Source organism: Scylla paramamosain, chromosome 6, assembly GCF_035594125.1.
Source record: "Scylla paramamosain isolate STU-SP2022 chromosome 6, ASM3559412v1, whole genome shotgun sequence".
Lineage (NCBI taxonomy): Eukaryota > Metazoa > Arthropoda > Malacostraca > Decapoda > Portunidae > Scylla > Scylla paramamosain.
Window position 1 is genome coordinate 3,841,922 of NC_087156.1, and position 18,696 is coordinate 3,860,617.

Below are 18,696 nucleotides of genomic sequence, written 5' to 3' on the forward strand. Positions count from 1 at the left end.
AGAGATGGAGAATGTGTTTAGAGCACTGGATACGGAAGTACAAAGAAGAAGGAGATGGAGAGGGTGACTAGTAGAGCGTGGGATAAGGAAGTACAAAGAAGAACGAGATGGAGAGGGTGACTAGTTTTTCATGAGATAAGGAAGTACAGAGAAGAACGAGATTGAGATGGTGACTAGTAGAGCGTCGGATAAGGATGTACAAAGAAGAACAAGATGGAGAGTGACTAGAGCGTGGGATAAGGAAGTACAAAGAAGAACGAGATTGAGATAGTGACTAGTAGAGCGTCGGATAAGGATGTACAAAGAAGAAAGAGGTGAAAAGGGTGATTACAAAGTTGGATAGGAAAGTACAAAGAAGAAAGAAGGAGAATGTGATCAGAGCGTTACATAAAGAAGTACAAAGAAGAACGAGATTGAAAGGCTGACTAGAGCATGGGATAAGGCTGTACAAAGAAGGAAGATATCGAGAGGGTGATTAAAGCGTTGGATAAAAAAGTACATAGAAGAAAGAGATGGAGAATGTGATTAGAGCACTGGATAAAGAAATAAAAAGAAGAAGGAGATGGAGAGGGTGACTAGTAAAGCGTGGGATAAGGAAGTACAAAGAAGAACGAGACTGAGATGGTGACTAGTAGAGCGCTCAGATAAGGATGTAAAAAGAAGAACAAGATGGAGAGGGTGACTAGAACGTGGAATATGGAAATACAAAAAAGAACGAGATTGAGATAGTACAAAGAAAAACAAGATGGAGAGGGTGATTAGAGCGTGGGATACGGAAGTACAAAGAAGGAGATTGAGATAGTGACTAGTAGAGTAGTAGTGAGATAGTAGACTAGAAAAAAAGAAGTGAAGAGGGTGATTACAGTGTTAGATAGGAAAGTACAAAAAAGAAAGATAGAGAATGTGATCAGAGCGTTGCATTAGGAAGTACAAAGAAGAACGAGATGGAGAGGGTGATTAGAGCGTGGGATAAGGCTGTACAAAGAAGGAAGATATCGAGAGAGTGATTAAAGCGTTGGATAAGGAAGTACAGAAAAGAAAGAGATGGAGAATGTGATTAGAGCACTGGATAAGGAAGTACAAAGAAGAAGGAGATGGAGAGGGTGACTAGTAGAGCGTGGGATAAGGAAGTACAAAGAAGAACAAGATGGAGATTGTGACTAGTTTTTCATGAGATAAGGAAATACAAAGAAGAACGAGATTGAGATGGTGACTAGTAGGGCGTCAGATAATGATACACAAAGAACAAGATGGAGAAGGTGACTAGAACGTGGAATAAAGAAGTACAAAGAAGAACGAGATTGAGATAGTGACTAGTAGAGCGTCGGATAAGGATGTACAAACAAGAACAAGATGTAGAGTATGACTAGAGCGTGGGATAAGGAAGTACAAAGAAAAACGAGATTGAGGTAGTGACTAGCAGAGTGTCAGATAAGGATGTACAAAGAAGAAAGAGGTGAAGAGGGTGATTACAGTGTTGGATAGAAAAGTACAAAGAAGAAAGAAGGAGAATGTGATCAGAGCGTTACATAAGGAAGTACAAAGAAGAACGAGATGGAGAGGGTGGCTAGAGTGTGGGATAAGGCTGTACAAAGAAGGAAGAGATCGAGAGGGTGATTAGAGCTTTGGATAAGGAAGTACAGAGAAGAAAGAGATGGAGAATGTGATTAGAGCACTGGATAAGGAAGAACAAAGAAGAAGGAGATGGAGAGGGTGACTAGTAGAGCGTGGGATAAGGAAGTACAAAGAAGAACGAGATTGAGATGGTGACTAGTAGAGCGTCAGATAAGGATGTACAAAGAAGAACAAGATGGAGAGCGTGACTAGAACGTGGAATAAGGAAGTACAAAGAAGAACGAGATTGAGATAGTGATTAGTAGAGCGTCGGATAAGGATGTATAAAGAAGATGTAGAGGGTGACTAGAGCGTGGGACAAGGAAGTACAAAGAAGAACGAGATGGAGAGGGTGACTAGTAGGGAGTGGAATAAGGAAGTATAAAGAAGAATGAGATTGAGATGGTGACTAGTAGAGCGTCGGATAAGGATGTTCAAAGAAGAACAAGATGGAGAGGGTGACTAGAACGTGGAATAAGGAAGTACAAAGAAGAACAAGTTTGAGATAGTGACAAGTAGAGCGTCGGATAAGGATGTACAAAGAAGAACAAGATGGAGAGGGTGACTAGAGCATGGGATAAGGAAGTACAAAGAAGAACGAGATGGAGAGGGTGACTAGTAGGGAGTGGAATAAGGAAGTACAAAGAAGAACGAGATCGAGATAGTGACTAGTAGAGCGTCGGATAAGGATGTACAAAGAAGAAAGAGGTGAAGAGGGTGATTACAGTGTTAGATAAGAAAGTACAAAGAAGAAACATGGAGAATGTGATCAAAGCGTTGCATAAGGAAGTACAAAGAAGAACGAGATGGAGAGGATGACTAATAGAGCGTCGGATAAGGATGTACAAAGAACAAGATGGAGAAGGTGACTAGAACGTGGAATAAGGAAGTAAAAAGAAGAACGAGATTGAGATAGTGACTAGTAGAGCATCGGATAAAGATGTATAAAGAAGAACAAGATGGAGAGGGTGACTAGAGCGTGGGATAAAGAAGTACAGAGAATAGATGGTGACTAGTAGAGCATCGGATAAGGATGTACAAAGAGGAAAGAGATGGAGAAAATGGTTATAAGATTGGATAGGGAAGTACTTAGAAGAAGGAAGTGGGAAAGGTTATTAGAGGCTTGGACATGGAAGTACAAAGAAGAAGAATATTAAAAGATTAAATGATTGAGGAAGGAAATAAGAAGAAAAAGTTAAAGGTAAGACAGTAAGGAGAAAAGTACATAAAACTGTGAAGAAAACCTTGAGGAAGATGAGCGTGACGAAAATAGAACCTGTAAAAGCCCTAAGTGATGACACAATGTAAAGCAGTGATGAAATAAAGGACCTGTGAAATAGGCCTTAAGTGATGACAAAGAAAAAAATAATGAAATAAAGGACCTGTGAAGTAGGCCTTAAGTGATGACACAAAGAAAAGTGATGAATAAAGGACCTGTGAAGTAGGCCTTAAGTGATGACATAAAGAAAAGTGATGATATAAAGGACCTGTGAAGTAGGCCTTAAGTGATGACATAAAGAAAAGTGATGAAATAAAGGATCTGTGAAGTAGGCCTTAAGTGATGACACTAAGAAAAGTGATGAAATAAAGGACCTGTGAAGTAGGCCTTAAGTGATGACACAAAGAAAAGTGATGATATAAAGGACCTGTGAAGTAGGCCTTAAGTGATGACAAAGAAAAAAATAATGAAATAAAGGACCTGTGAAGTAGGCCTTAAGTGATGACACAAATAAAAGTGATGAAATAAAGGACCTGTGAAGTAGGCCTTAAGTGATGACACAAATAAAAGTGATGAAATAGAGGACCTGTGAAGTAGGCCTTAAGTGATGACACAAATAAAAGTGATGAAATAAAGGACCTGTGAAGTAGGCCTTAAGTGATGACACAAATAAAAGTGATGAAATAAAGGACCTGTGAAGTAGGCCTTAAGTGATGACAGAAACAAAAGTGATGAAATAAAGGACCTGTGAAGTAGGCCATAAGTGATGACACAAATAAAAGTGATGAAATAAGGGGCCTGTGAAGTAGGCCTTAAGTGATGATACAAATAAAAGTGATGAAATAAAGGACCTGTGAAGTAGGCCTTAAGTGATGACAAAGAAAAAAATAATGAAATAAAGGACCTATGAAGTAGGCCTTAAGTGATGACATAAAGAAAAATAATGAAATAAAGGACCTGTGAAGTAGGCGTTAAGTGATGACACAAAGAAAAGTGATGAAATAAAGGACCTGTGAAGTAGGCCATAAAAGATGACACGAATAAAAGTGATGAAATAAAGGACCTGTGAAGTAGGCCTTCAGTGATGACAAAGAAAAATAATGAAATAAAGGACCTGTGAAGTAGTCCTTAAGTGATGACATAAAGAAAAGTGATGAAATAAAGGACCTGTGAAGTAGGCCTTGAGTGATGACACAAAGAAAAGTGATGAAATAAAGGACCTGTGAAGTAGGCCTTAAGTGATGACACAAAGAAAAGTGATGAAATAAAGGACCTGTGAAGTAGGCCTTAAGTCATGACAAAGAAAAAAATAATGAAATAAAGGACTTGTGAAGTAGGTTTTAAGTGATGACACAAAGAAAAGTGATGAAACTAAGGACCTGTGAAGTAGGCCTCAAGTGATGACACAAAGAAAATGCTGAAATAAAGGACCTGTGAAGTAGGCCTTAAGTGATGACACAAAGAAAATTGATGAAATAAAGGACCTGTGAAGTAGGCCTTAAGTGATGACAAAGAAAGAATAATGAAATAAAGGACCTGTGAAGTAGGCTTTAAGTGATGACACAAAGAAAATTGATGAAATAAAGGACCTGTGAAGTAGGCCTTAAGTGATGATACAAAGAAAAGTGATGAAATATAGGACCTGTGAAGTAGGCCTTAAGTGATGATACAAAGAAAAGTGATGAAATAAAGGACCTGTGAAGTAGGCCTTTAGTGATGACACAAAGATAAGTGATGAAGTAAAGGACCTGTGAAGTAGGCCTTAAGTGATGATACAAAGAAAAGTGAAGTAATAAAGGACCTGTGAAGTAGGCCTTAAGTGATGACACAAAGAAAAGTGATGAAATAAAGGACCTGCGAAGAAGGCCTTTTGTGATGAAACGAAAGAAAGAAGTGATAAAACAAAGAAAAGAAGAAATACAGTGTGATGACAGTGATGAAACAAAGGCTTTAAGAAAAGAAGCAAAGAAAAAAGTCTTAAGTGTTAAAACGAAGAAAGTTCGACCTAGTGATGAAACAATGAATAGAGATGACGAATGAAAGGACCTGTGTAGAAGGCCGTAATTGTTGAAACAAAGAAAAGACTAAAGTGACGAAACGAAGGATTTGTGAAGTAGGCCTTAAGTGATGAAAAATAAATAAAGAAAAAAAGAAAGTAGGAAAAAGTGATGAAGTGAAGGACCTGTGAAGAAGGCCTTAAGTGATGAAAGAAAGAAAATAAATAAGTGAAAAAACAAAGGACCTGTGTAGAAGGCCTTAAGCGATGAAAGAAAGAAAACAAGCCTTTAGCGTTGAAACGAAGAAAAGGCTGCTTAGTAGTGAAAAAAGAAAAGAAAGCCTAAAGCGATGAAACAATAAGAAATGATGAAATAAAGGACCTGTGAAGTAGGCCTTAAGTGATAAAATAAAGAAACTGCCTTAAGTTGTGAAACGAAGAGAAGTTATGAAATAAAGAAAAGAAATGATAAAATAAAGGACCTGTGAAGAAGGCCCTAAGTGAAGGAAGAAAGAAAAGAAATAGATGAGAAAATAAAGGACCTGTGTAGAAGGCCTTAAGTGATGAAGCAAAGAAAAAAGCGATAAAATAAAGGACCTGTGTAGAAGGCCTTATGCGATGAAACAAAGAAAACAAGCCTGTATTATTGAAACGAAGAAAAGGCAGCATAGTGATTAAAAAAAAAGAAAGCCAAAATGATAAAACAATGAGATATGATGAAAGAGAGAGACTTGCTGTTATTATTATTATTATTATTATTGTTGTTGTTGTTGTTGTTGTTGTTGTTGTTGTTGTTGTTGTTGTTGTTGTTATTATTATTATTATTATTATTATTATTATTATTTTTATTATTATCATTATTATTACTATTATTATTATTATTATTATTCCAATTACTATTATTATTATTATTATTATTATTCTCTCTCTCTCTCTCTCTCTCTCTCTCTCTCTCTCTCTCTCTCTCTCTCTCTCTCTCTCTCTCTCTCTAATATACAGCCTATGACTGTCTGTGTAGGCCTATAAATAGCTAAAAGACGGAAAATTTGAGAAGCTGTGTTGTTTAGGTGCCATGGAGGACATGCACAGCCCCTCGCCGCACCAGTGACGTTCTGAAATATGCGCGCACCTGGACTACTTTTAAAAAAGGCTTTAGTTCAAGTGACAGTCGTTTAGAGGAATTTTTTATTTTTTTCTTTCAATTAATACACCATACTTATAGTTCTTCGCAAGATCTACACCTCACTGTTTGGAGTATTTCTAATCCTTATTTTACCCTGTCGGAAATTAATAATAACTTCAGATGAGAATTTCAAAGGTATAAGTCAATTCTAGCTTAGATTCACCTCCAGCCGTCTCTCGTAGGATACTAAGTGTGTTCGTATTTTTGTTTTCAATGATGCTCATGCGCGGTGGCGACGTGACGTTGAGTCACGTGTTAAGAACTGTGATGACGTGGGGTTACCTGCTGCGAATCAGGTCACACGAAATTTGTTGGCCAATCACACATATGCACGTGTGTTTAGAGGAGGAAGGAGCAACCAGGAATGTCCATCCTGCGTTAGTTAAACCATGGCTATGGAAGGAGGATGTGTGCTGGCTGTGAATACATGAACTGGCAGTTTACCGCCAGTTCCCTGAACTTCTTGGGGTTCGTTCACATTACAAGCAGAGCAGAGCAGAGCAGCGCGGATAGGGTGTTCACATATAAGCAATAGTCTCTCTCTCTCTCTCTCTTTTATTTTTTCCTCCTATTTGCTCTTTTGTTCCATGACAGGCAGGTAACTGAACAGTGAAGGTCATTGTGTGAGAAGGTGAGGATTGGTGTTCTTACATGAGTACTGCCTTGGGACTGTGATGTGGCAGAGTATCCCTCTTCTTGGATGATAGGTTGCTGCTATCCCTGCTGGTGTTAATTTGCCTTCTTGCATCTTCCACACCTACGTATATTACTACTGTATATAATGTTTTCTTCCTTGCAAGAAGTGCAACTTTTAGCTGGATTAGTCTTCCCAAGAGATGAGGTGCTGTACTCAGTAGAATTTGTAGGTGAATAACTTTTGAGGGGGTTCTAGGGAATTGATTTCCTTTTATCATGGGGACAATATCTGACAACAGAATTCAAACTGGGGGAGCCCCACACCAAGCGCACCAATGCACATCTGAGCATGAGGTTTTATGGATTGTGGGTAATGTGCATTATACCCCAAAGCATTGTTCGTAAACCAAGCTAAAATTTTTTTGCAAGACTAGTTCATGAACCAATTTGTTCATGATATAGGGTGTTCATGAACCGATGTTCTACTGTATATGAAATGGTTCAGGTAATTCTGATCTCACCTAGTGGAAGTGCAAAGAGTCATGCGTAACTGTTGTGGGCGGGACAAGCCAACACAAGAAGCAGCTTTTCTGAGAGGTGATAATTGTAGCAGGAACATGCAACGTATTACCTCCTTGATGACATGGGTGCAGCAATGGGCTTTCACTTTAGTAGATTGTGCAGGAAGGACACACTTGAAAGCTTACATCCAGAGTGTTCTAGGCTCCTTGAAGCACATGCCAGAATCCTGATACACTTTATGTAAGCACCGTCAGGAGCTGTTTAAATTCGGTGCTTGAATTGATGCTGTCCCAATTACAATTATTATGGCTTATAATTTAGTTTTATATGTTTATACTTAGTTTATATTACTTTAGTATAATATGATTTATAATTTAGTTTTATATGTTTATACTTAGTTTATATTACTTTAGTATAATATGAGATTAGTTGCTGCATATTATTGGATTTGTGGATTCAAGGATGTGTAGTGGGCACTGTGACAAGGGTATGTACCTAGGAGGGGCAGCGTGTGAAGGGTGCTCATGCCTTCTACCATATTTGACCTGGATTTTTGCTAAACAGGATGGTGACACAGGCACTGGCTGCCTCTGTGTACTGGTGTAATGTTGATGCCTTCTAGGAGGTGCCTAGGAAGTCCAGGAGCCTGCTCATAAGGACTAGGAAATGTTATAACCCTGGTAAATGATGCATCCACCTCTTGTGGAATTTGCTGAGTTTGCAGAGTTTTCTTTACACAGATGCCATCTTGTAATACACGGTAACTCTGATAGACATTATGAATTTTTAGTATTTGTATACATTCTATGATACCATTGTATTTTTATACCAAATTTCAGGATGGAGCTGTATGGCCCAGGAGTAGAGATGGTACGGGCTTGTATATGGCCCCCCTCCTCTCCTATCATTGACACCAGAGGACAGCCCAACACATTGAATATACATAAAGGTAAGCTGAAGTAAGAGCATATGGGTCTGAAGGGGTGAACTGATGGTGGCAAAGAAGTATCTTGAGAAAATGTTACTACAGAGGTAGTATTGGTGTAGTAGAACATAACTCTAAGAATTAAGTTTATAGTGGAAAGTCAGGAATGTTAATGTCCCTTTTAACATTTTTCAAATCCTCTTCATTCTTGAATAACTTCCCTTTTGCATAAAAAAAAAAAAAAAGACTATGCATCCTGTGTAAGAAGAATGCTCTTTGGTAGTGAGACCTGTCTGCTTATTAGACTTTCCCCTTCTGATCTACACCTTGTTTCCATCTCTTCCTGGCCCTACCTCTTGGTCTCTTCCCTCTTGCTATCCATTTTACATCCTGGCATGTCAGTCCTCCTCCATCCTTATCACATGTCCAAGCCAGCTCAGTCTTGCTCTTTCCATTTCTTCCATTACTGGTCTCCACATATCTGTACATTTTTCATCTTCTCATCTAATTTTTGTATGTATTGTTTGCATTGATATAAAAATATTTGAAGTTTTCTGATTGTTACTCTTTTCTCCTTCATGATACATCATTCTTCCATTTCTCTACCAACTCCCATCACTTTTGTTTTCCTTGTATTTATTTTAATTCCATTTCAAGTCATTCCCTCTTGCCATCTATTCTCTATGGTTTGGAGTTTGACTAGCAAATCCATTACTGCAGTGACATCAACAGCATGAGCTAGTTACTTGTCTTTTAGGATGAACTATGTCCATGTATGTTTGTTCAGTGAACACCAGCCTCCACCAAGGCTGGTTTTGAGTTGCCTTTCCTGCATATTTGAATTTACATAGTCATGGCTGGGTTTTGTATGACTTCTAATAATTGAAACTACAGACAAGATAGCTCAGATAATTAATTGTTGTTGGTCAAAAACCAAAGAAATGGTTAGTTAATCAAATAAGAACTGACAATGCTGTGGTTGTGGTGAATGCCTCATTGGAAGGAAAAGCTCTGGCTATCCCAGAAGACTTCTGTGAGGTCTGTGAATGTGGTAAAGTGTTTTTTGGAGTCTGTCCTGCACGTGGCAATAAGAGAAGTGAAGGAAGTGAATCCCAAGATGTTTGGTGGAGTATATGTGAGAATGGATGGCAAATCATTATTTTCCTTCTCATGAAGTACAGTGGAACCTCACTTCATTTGTTCCTAAATGCCATTCAGAATCCAAAATGTTTGAAGACTGAAACTATGTTCCCCATAGGAATTAATGTAAAATAGATTATTCTGTTCTCAGACACCAGTCTGTACTGTCTTAGGGCCTATTTTGCAGTTGCTTCCTGGTGTTGTGATCGTTACCAGTGAGTGGTAACCACCAACCAACAACTTATCTGATTTCACAGACATTTTTTGCGGCGTTGTTTGTTTTGATCCTTACCAGAAATTGGAACCTTTGCTAATGCTGGCTTGGGAGCTGCTGGGCCTCCCCAGTGGAGCTTACCAATGCATTTATTTCTTGCAAGTATCACAAGTTCTTATCCTCTTGTACTTGTCTTATTTCTTTAGTTGTATATTGCAATTATTTAACAATACAACAACATTTTGTAAGCTATAATAGTAATATGATGAAATTTAAGAAAAATTTGGATGGCGGTGTGAATTCACTTCACCAGCTGATGGAAATCTCACCATCTGTCACCCTTAATTCATCTACCATACCTCCTTGGTTAAAAACTGTAATAATCCTCACATATGCTTAGGGTGTACAGAATTTGTCACCGAAGAGAAATATTAGATAATATTAAAACATTACCACTTCCATCAGAGGGCTAGGCTTGTTTCCGTTAGGCTAGGTTTAGATTAATTCAGTTAATCTTTTCAATGGGTAGATCATGATTAAAAGAAAGAACATTGTATTTTTGCTGAGAAATAATTCATCACTGTCTCAAAATTAGTAGGCTAGGGATATTTCTGTAAAACCCAAAATATTTCAATCTAACAATGTATGTGTATAGCATTAAAGAAGAGAGAAATAAATTATTATGTGCCTGGTTGGTATATGCAAAGTTTGCCAAATGTTGGGCAGATATTCAAAGGGAAGAATTTAAATCACAAAATGTAACCATGATTGCAGTGGATGGATATGGCATGAAGAGAGAAATAAATTATTATGTGCCTGGTTGGTATATGCAAAGTTTGCCAAATGTTGGGCAGATATTCAAAGGGAAGAATTTAAATCACAAAATGTAACCATGATTGCAGTGGATGGATATGGCATGTTAAAGGCACTAGTAATGTACTTAAATTTTTCCATGCCCTTCTCTCTTTCTTTTAGTGCTGGCGTAGTTGGTTCTTTTGTCATGAACTGAGTCATCTTGTCTAATAAGGGGTCGCCAATATACCAACATAGCCAAATCAGAGGTATTCATTTTGTTATAATTGTTACCAGGTTGGGGATCATTGAAACCATGAAAACGACTGTGATATCGGATCAGGGTGTTAGTAATGCCTGTTACCAGGTTGGTAAGGCTCTTGCTTGGGAACGTTACCAAGCGACTGTGAAATTGGCCCTTAGCAGCTTACGATGGATGCTCCCACAACCAAGATGGCTGGTTCACATCTCCAACTCACAAATCATTAATCCAGAAAGGATGTAATGAATGAGCTTGGTAACACAGAACTCGTCAGAAGATAATGTTTAGACCAATCTAATGAGGGAAGCTTTACAGAGGGACATAGAGAGGAGCAACCCTCTTATCACCAAAATGAAGGTGATCATAACACTTGGATAATCTTGCTGCTGGGAAAAGCTACTAGAAAAATGCATTTGTGCAGCAGCAGTGGGGTCATCAAGAGGGCCGCGGTTGGCTCAGGATTACTCCCGAGTGCTGAAAACTGTTTGTTTACATCAAGGCTTTTCAGCAGGATCACATTTATCTTATTTCAAAGATTGAATTAGTCTTGTACTCTGTGTCTGTCCTCCAAATATATAAAAATAAAGTAGATATTTATAGAAACTATAAATTAGTAATAAGCAGCAGCTTTTGCTATGTCTTTTAGTATTTAAAATCAAGTAACTTTGTTCAAGAATCGAATTATAGTACCACACCTGAAGCAATAGTGAGTTCAAATTTTGTAAAAAATTTGTTTGAAATTGAAAAAAAATTGTTTGAAAAGAGAGGCATTCAGTAACCAAGGTTCCACTGTACTCACCACCACTGGCCTCACCACTGCTGACTTTGTGGGGCCAACCCCTTTATTTTTCTCAGTTTGGCTCCTTTAGACTAATTATCTGTGTAGTTTCCATTGGCAAAAGTTACAAAATCAAGTAATAACAACATTAATTCAAGCAGGCTTGCATAATTAGCCTTGGTGATGTCAGCAATGAAGATGCTATTTAACATCAGGAGGGAGCGTTATGCTGCCATGACGTCGTGTAAGGCCCTAAATTTGTCCCATATTTTCCTTAAATAGTTTACAAAATTCACTTTCTTGTTACTTTCCAGTGAGCCTTTTTATTAGCATTGCATGACTGGCTTCTACTTACAAACAGGTATCTCACTAAATTTGAAGAGTGGAGGAGGGGAGAAATGTATGAGAGAGATAGAGGGGGAAGGAGCACAGGGAAACTTACTTAAGCAAGATGTAAGCAAGTAGGAGATGCACCCCTGGTTACTTCCTGGCTACACTGCAACTGTAGGGCCACCTTTCACTCACCTGTGAGAGCATGTGTATTGTGTGCAATGACAGGCTGTTCTGGACAGTTCAAATGAACTTAACAAGAATATCTAATATGATGATGTGCAAACACAGGTTGAACTTAGCTGCCTGATGAGGCCAGACCAGATAAAAACGAAGTCATGTTACAATCAGTCACTTCTAACCTGTCTACTTTGAGCTTGTTGGACCTAAACATCTACAATTGCCACCAAAGAATTGCTCCTGGCTCTTCTGATCATGCATGCATGCACAGATTTTACCTTAACCACACTGGCATTATTCATGTATATATGGGTCAGATATTGTACCCCCCTCCTCCCTTATAAACTTAGCCAGTGCATGAGCATGTAAGGACATGCATTAAATTGATAAAATGCAGCTTTATGTAAACTTTTAAAGGATCTATTGAAATACAGATTTCACCAAAAACAGCAAAATATTTATTATGGCCATCAAAGTAATTTTTCTAATTATTTCACAAGTCAAGACTTTGTGCTGCAATATTTTCTGGTGAAAAATGACAAAAAAATATAATCTGTTTACATAAAAAAAGACTCGCCTCAAATAAAGTAATGTGTGACAGTCACGTAACAAAACTAAATGCATTCAAAACACAATTCAGACACAATTAACACTATTTTTCTCCATACAATATAGGAATGTTAGTGACAGGATTACTGCACCATCCTCACTGACTTTAGGCTTGTTATACTGCTATGACACTTCCTCACTGTGTTCTCACTCTATCATATGTATTCTGCACAAAATTATAGCCATATACATAACTTTGTTTGGTTTTATAAATTATTATTATTATTATTATTGTTAAAATAATTTAGTATTTATTATATAGTGTGTGTGTGTGTGTGTGTTTGTGTGTGTGTGAAAGGGGATGGGTTTGTATAAATAGGGCCCTGGTCTTGGCTACCTCTCTTTTCAGGGACACTGGCATAACAACTACCAAATCTGAAGAACAAATACCATCTATATTTACAAAATAAACAAAAAAGACACTTAATTCTAGATGAATGCCTGTGAACAAAATAACATGTAAGCTTTGTAAATAAAAATTGAATATGAATATTAGAAATGTTTGAATTTACAAATGGATTGTCACATGTTAGCAGTTTACTACGGAGTTCTGATGTACATAACTTGGGTGAGTAAAATAGGATGTACAGCTTTTACATAGTTTTTAAACAAAACATTCAGGTTTGCTGTACTGCAAAATGGAAATTTTTCAAGGGATGCAAAGGAATCCATTTAAAAAAATGACAAGTTATCCATTCTACAGCTTTAAAAGATTACAAGTTCCTCAGGTTCAGCAGATGTCCATAGTGTCAGTTTTAACTTAAATAATATTTCTTATTTAAGTAAACCGTATGTTGCATGGGCTGAGAATTTATGCATACCCAATTCTACAATAGATGTCAAGATTAAGATAAATCACAAAAATGATTATCTAAATACAAAAAGATTTGAACACCTGAATATGCACAGGACCACAAAAAATGTAGATGAAAGTTTATGAGAGAGAGAGAGAGAGAGAGAGAGAGAGAGAGAGAGAGAGAGAGAGAGAGAGAGAGAGAGAGAGAGAGAGAGAGAGAGAGAGAGAAAAAAGGAAAGAAATTAATATTCAAAATAAATATGAAAAATTGTTGACTGTAAGGCTGAGGAAATTGCAATTCTTTATGGCATCTTTGATACAATCAACATTATATACCATGGGGCTGTGGTTTGGTGCTTAAGATTAAAAAAACAAAATGAAAAAAGAGGATAATGATGAAATGTTGATGTCTAATGTAGTTATGTAATGTGTATCATGAAGTAGTAATGCATTAACCAAAAGTAAGTTTTGAGTGTATCACTTTTACAGCTTTTCAAGGAAACATCAATAATAAGTGAGCTAGCGTCACTATATTTTTCTTCTAAAAGAGCTCTTTCTGCCATTACATACAAATATAATTAAAAATTACATATGCAACTTACAATGTGTGTACAATTGTGTACAAAAGATATATAACAGTAATAACAATCTTTTTGCCATCATTTGTCTGCAAAATACAGTGTCATTCATGACTATGCCTGGAGGTTCCAGGCATAGAGTAGGCATCAGATGAACTCTCTTTTTTGCACAGAATACTAAAAAAATTGCAGAATAGAAAAATACATCAAAATGAGAAGGCAATTACAAATTGAAGCCAAGCAACACCACATACATAACTGAGGAATGATGTTAACATGAAATACACGCACATTGATAGCCTGGTGCAGCCCTTGGTGTACTGTTGTGGTGCTGACTCTCTCTCTCTCTCTCTCTCTCTCTCTCTCTCTCTCTCTCTCTCTCTCTCTCTCTCTCTCTCTCTCTCTCTCTCTCTCTCTCTCTCTCTCTCTCTCTCACATTGGTTGGCTCCTCACTGCTAGACAAAGTAACCAGTATTTTATAGCTTATCCTTTGTCTTTATGGAGTGAAGATGAGTAATGATAAATAAGCCAAATGCTAAGTATGCCATGAGAAGGAAACTTCGGTTTCTTCCTGGGTTGTGCATGAACATAATCTTACCCAGTTGATTGATTCATCATTGCTTGACGAGATGTGTCATGAACTGAGATGAGATAACTTTCCATATACACTCATCATTCTCACCATCCCAGCTTATCACAATAGAGACACTTAGCAAAATATCTAAATGCCAATGTTTGGATTCTAGGGATTTTATTCTTGTCACTCTAGCTCTCTGTTGCATAAGCTGGCCAGAACTAATACATCCTGAAGTGCCTGTTCTACTTCCATCCTCACTGCCTTCCCTCTCACTGTTGCTTCTCCCTACATTTCCATACTTGTAGAGAATGGAAGAATGATGGTCATTTTTTTTTTTTTTTTTTTTTTTTTGTGTGTGTGTGTGTGTATAGTGTACAAAGTCATTAAGTTTTGTTGTATCTTATTTCTGGCATGAGTTCAATGATGTGCAAAATCAACATTTTTTTTTCACATAAACCATCACCCTACCCATTACTACATTAACCTTTCCTTTCGCAAATAGTACTGAAGTGAATTACAGTACATATTATTATTATTATTTTTTTTTCTACCTAGAAAATATCATCAGTAAGCAAAATAATATTAATTTCTATCCCATTTTGCATTATTTATACTCATCTCCACTCCAGCACTACCATTCCTTGCTTTGTCTCTATCCATACTGAGTGAGTGAGTGAGTCTGCATATTACACACACACACACACACACACACACACACACACACACACACACACACACACACACACACACACACACACACACACACACACACACACACACACACAAAGTAACATAATATGACATACTTAAGAATATGAGGGACAACAACCTATGGAAAAGTGGAGCATTCAACATGAAAACAGTAATAAAATAAAATTAAAGAATAAATAAATGAATGAATTAAAAAAAAAAACAATAATAATAATAATGTGGAGAGTTCTGAAACAGCATCAGAAATATACACTTACAAACAGTAGTGGTGATGGTGTTGACAACATAGTGGCCAGGTTTACTATAATTCTTATAATAATAGCATGGTGGTTCTTTATACTGGTGGTTGTTGCTCTAAGTTCTGATGAGTGAGTAACAGTACTGTGAGTCAGTAACAAAACATTAGCCTGACTAGCTGTGCATACTAATACAAAGTTAGTGGAACTTGCGGTAGTAGTTGAAGTAGTAATTACAGTAATGGCAGTAAAAGTAGTAGTTGCAGTAATAGTAGTAGTGAAAGCATTGCCACTAGCAGTGTCTACAGTAGTAGTAGTAGTAGTAGTAGTGGTGGTGGTGGTGGTTGTGATGTAGCAGTAGTAATGGTGGTTATGTATGATGTTGTTTTTGTTTTTCTTATTTCTTAATAGCAATTACAGCAGTAGAAGAGGAACAGGGTAGCAGTGGCAGTAATAGTGGTGATGGTTGCAGCAAGACATGACACATAGTAGTAATGGAGGGATAGTTACAGTAAGGATGGCTATGGCAGTTCTATCCTGTTACATTACTGAGAATGGCAGTTATCACTAACTTTATCAAGGAGTGGATCTTTCCATTAACTGATGAGCAACAGGGATCAGCTTTGTACACCATCCACTGTGCTTTACTCATATAAATAGTTAAATTATAGTTCATCATCATTTACATTTTTTTCCCAATAATGTTAATATAGTAATTTTTTGCTACAGGTGTATGATGTCAAATCCAGCTATTTCAATCATAAGTCTTCATACTTTGAAATAAAGATACTTAACAAAAAAAGGAAACATGAAATATGTGAAACTCTTTAAGTTGTAGATGCTTAAAAATAACAGATTTTCTTAGATTCAGAGACCTGATCCTCAACTCAGATGGTGAGGTGTGCCAAGGTGCCATAGCAGAGCCAGCAAGTGAGAAGCAGTAGCTACACCCATGACACACACACACACTCCTCACTTATGCTTTACAATATAACACATGCATTCTCCTTTTTTTTTATTTCTTTTCTTTCTATGAGCATTTGACAAAAATCAAAGTAATTAAATTAATATGCTGCTGTGCCTGAAAAATAAACTAAATTTTCAGGCTTCTCTGTCTATTGTATGATGCTGTACAAAAATATCACCAAAACAGCATAGCAAAACTTTATCACTAAACCAAAAATTCAGCACATAAAGGATATGAGCAAATTTACAAAGATTAACAAATGATCAAAGATTAAAAACAGTATGCAATTACTATAATTCACCACTTGCACTAAGTGAGATGATATACCTTGAGCATCTTAAGACACAAGCACTGATGGTCGAAAATCCACAATAATTTCATGTATAACTTAACATCTGCCCTGCCAAAGCTGGAATTAACATCATAAACTAGTAGATATGCATGCATTCACTTTAAATTTAAGTTTAATTACTGTCTGTCTGACCAATTCTATTATACTGGTCTATCTAATTTGTACATTCCTTTATTACTCATCCAGTTTTATCTCATTCTGAATATTAAACAAACTGTAAACATAATACTGATTGCTCCATCCGACACTGGGAGCCAAGCACTAAATTAACAGCCATTTTAACAGAAATATAACTGCATAATATGTACATTCCCTGATAATTATTCTGTCACACCATCTTAATAATCTGAATTCCTCATATAAAAAAATAACTTCACTTATATACAGTATCATGAAAGCCCAGTATGATTTCCCTCATTTCTTAGTTCCTTACCACAAAAGAGGCAGGGTGGCTGCGCATGTGGCCTGCCTCTGCCCAGCATCAAGGGATCCTAGCACTTGCCGCAGGAGTTGGTATGCCCATCACTTTCTTTCATGTGGAAGCTCAATGAGTGAAAGTAAAGAGCAGGTGAGTGACCACAACAACACTGGCAGTCAATTTATATCTAAGTGCTTCTTTTATCTTATATGGCATGACTGAAGCTTCTGACATGGAATCCATGTGTGACTCCATATAAGTAGCAATGGGGTGAAATGTAGGCATCCTCTGTTGCTGTGGTGTCCTGAATTACTCCAGTACTGGAATACTTTAACACAGAGACAGCAGTAAGCACAAGTTATCACAAGAGGTTTCATTATATAGATCATTTTCTTTTTTGTAATTTTCACACAAAAATAAATTATCTCTTCATCTGGACACTCACTCAGATTTGTGTATAGTTATTTACAATAGCACTGTTAAGCACAATTACATAACGGCTGAATCAAAGAGTAACTGTAGCACTGTTATGGCTATTGTTTTATAATGAATCAGAAGGAGGCTGCCATATAATTGTATTTCTTACATGAATAAGGACAACAGCCACTGTTGAAATGTGTTCTGGAGGAGACAACATCACTGTTTCACATGATCATAAGGAACTTTGCCCTCAAGTGTTTCACACATTTTCCAACTAGTTATCATTACTGTCACTAGCACTTCCAGAGGCAACTAATTATTATTTCCACAGCCAAGATGGTTTCCTGAGTAGTGGTACTACACTTCAGCTTCATCAGTGGTAGTGACAACAGTGGTCGTGGTGACAAGAGAGCTGTATGGATCAGACGCATCCTCCTCTTCCTCTCCTTCCTTGTGGTGGACACCAGGTCTAAAAATACCACATTGTAATTAGTAGTTACACTATATAACACTATTTACACTTAACGTGGGCATCACCATCCCCATCACTCATACCTCCTCATAAAAGATCAAGGTAGTTCATAAGTAGAAACAAATGGGTAAAGCCTTCAAGAGCAACAGGGAATGAGTGCAATATGTAACAATAGAAAGTTCAGCTAATGACCAGGAACAGTCAGGTAATGGTAGTGACAGCTGATGTTTGATAGGTGCTTAGATGGCAGTCATCCAAAAAATAAGTTACACTAAGTCTAAGACCAGATCAGCTTTATCTAGATCCACAATAAAAATTAGGCAAATGCACAAGTATGCAGGTTGAGAATCCCTTACCTAACATGCTTAGGATTTTGGAATATGCACAAGTGTACCTCTACTTATCACTTGGATAAGTAAAGAGAAAATAATAATAAATAAGAAATAAAATAAAATAAAAATAAATAAAGATTATTTAAATAAATAAAAAAGATAATCTTTCTCTATATACCAGGCCAGCAATTTCACACGGTGGTTCAAACAAAGCATACACGTACACACACATCATTCACACACTTAACCCTGTCAGTCCTGAACACAAGTACAGACTGACAGAAGCTGGAGGGTAAGAGAAATGCAAGGAGTGAGAAACTGGTGACATGGAGCATGAATGGCAATAATGAGATGTGCAGAACAGACTTGTGGTGTGAGACAAGTGGTTCACGTCAGTCAGAAAAATATGCACAGTAGTCCAGTATGCAGTATTACTA

General features: G+C 37.1%; 2 protein-coding genes across 10 annotated transcripts in view; one reads left to right on the plus strand and one right to left on the minus strand.

Moving 5' to 3' along the window:
• The first annotated feature begins 6,239 nt into the window (after positions 1-6,239).
• LOC135101229 (uncharacterized) lies at positions 6,240-18,580 on the plus strand. 6 transcript variants are annotated; one of them, XR_010269166.1, is made up of 4 exons: positions 6,254-6,480; positions 7,735-7,850; positions 8,010-8,119; positions 17,043-17,180. XR_010269166.1 is itself a non-coding variant. In XM_064004866.1 (4 exons), exons 1-4 carry the CDS (start codon positions 6,419-6,421, stop codon positions 17,805-17,807), a joined length of 336 nt encoding a protein of 111 aa, XP_063860936.1. In that variant the 5' UTR covers positions 6,258-6,418; the 3' UTR covers positions 17,808-18,580. The 6 variants fall into 6 exon arrangements, 1 of the variants encoding a protein (XP_063860936.1); XR_010269170.1 differs by lacking the exon at positions 17,043-17,180 and adding an exon at positions 12,750-12,899 and having other exon boundaries at positions 6,255-6,480; XM_064004866.1 differs by lacking the exon at positions 7,735-7,850 and adding an exon at positions 17,787-18,580 and having other exon boundaries at positions 6,258-6,480; positions 17,043-17,185.
• The window catches only part of LOC135101228 (phospholipid-transporting ATPase VA-like), a 100,968-nt gene continuing 94,498 nt past the window's right edge, over positions 12,227-18,696 (minus strand). For all 4 annotated transcript variants that reach the window (XR_010269165.1, XM_064004862.1, XM_064004864.1 and 1 more), the window contains one exon: positions 12,227-17,924. Coding sequence is in view for 3 of the 4 variants with exons in the window: in XM_064004862.1 (XP_063860932.1) it covers positions 17,813-17,924 (112 nt within the window). In the remaining variant the exon portion in view is untranslated. The remainder of the gene's footprint in view (positions 17,925-18,696) is intronic.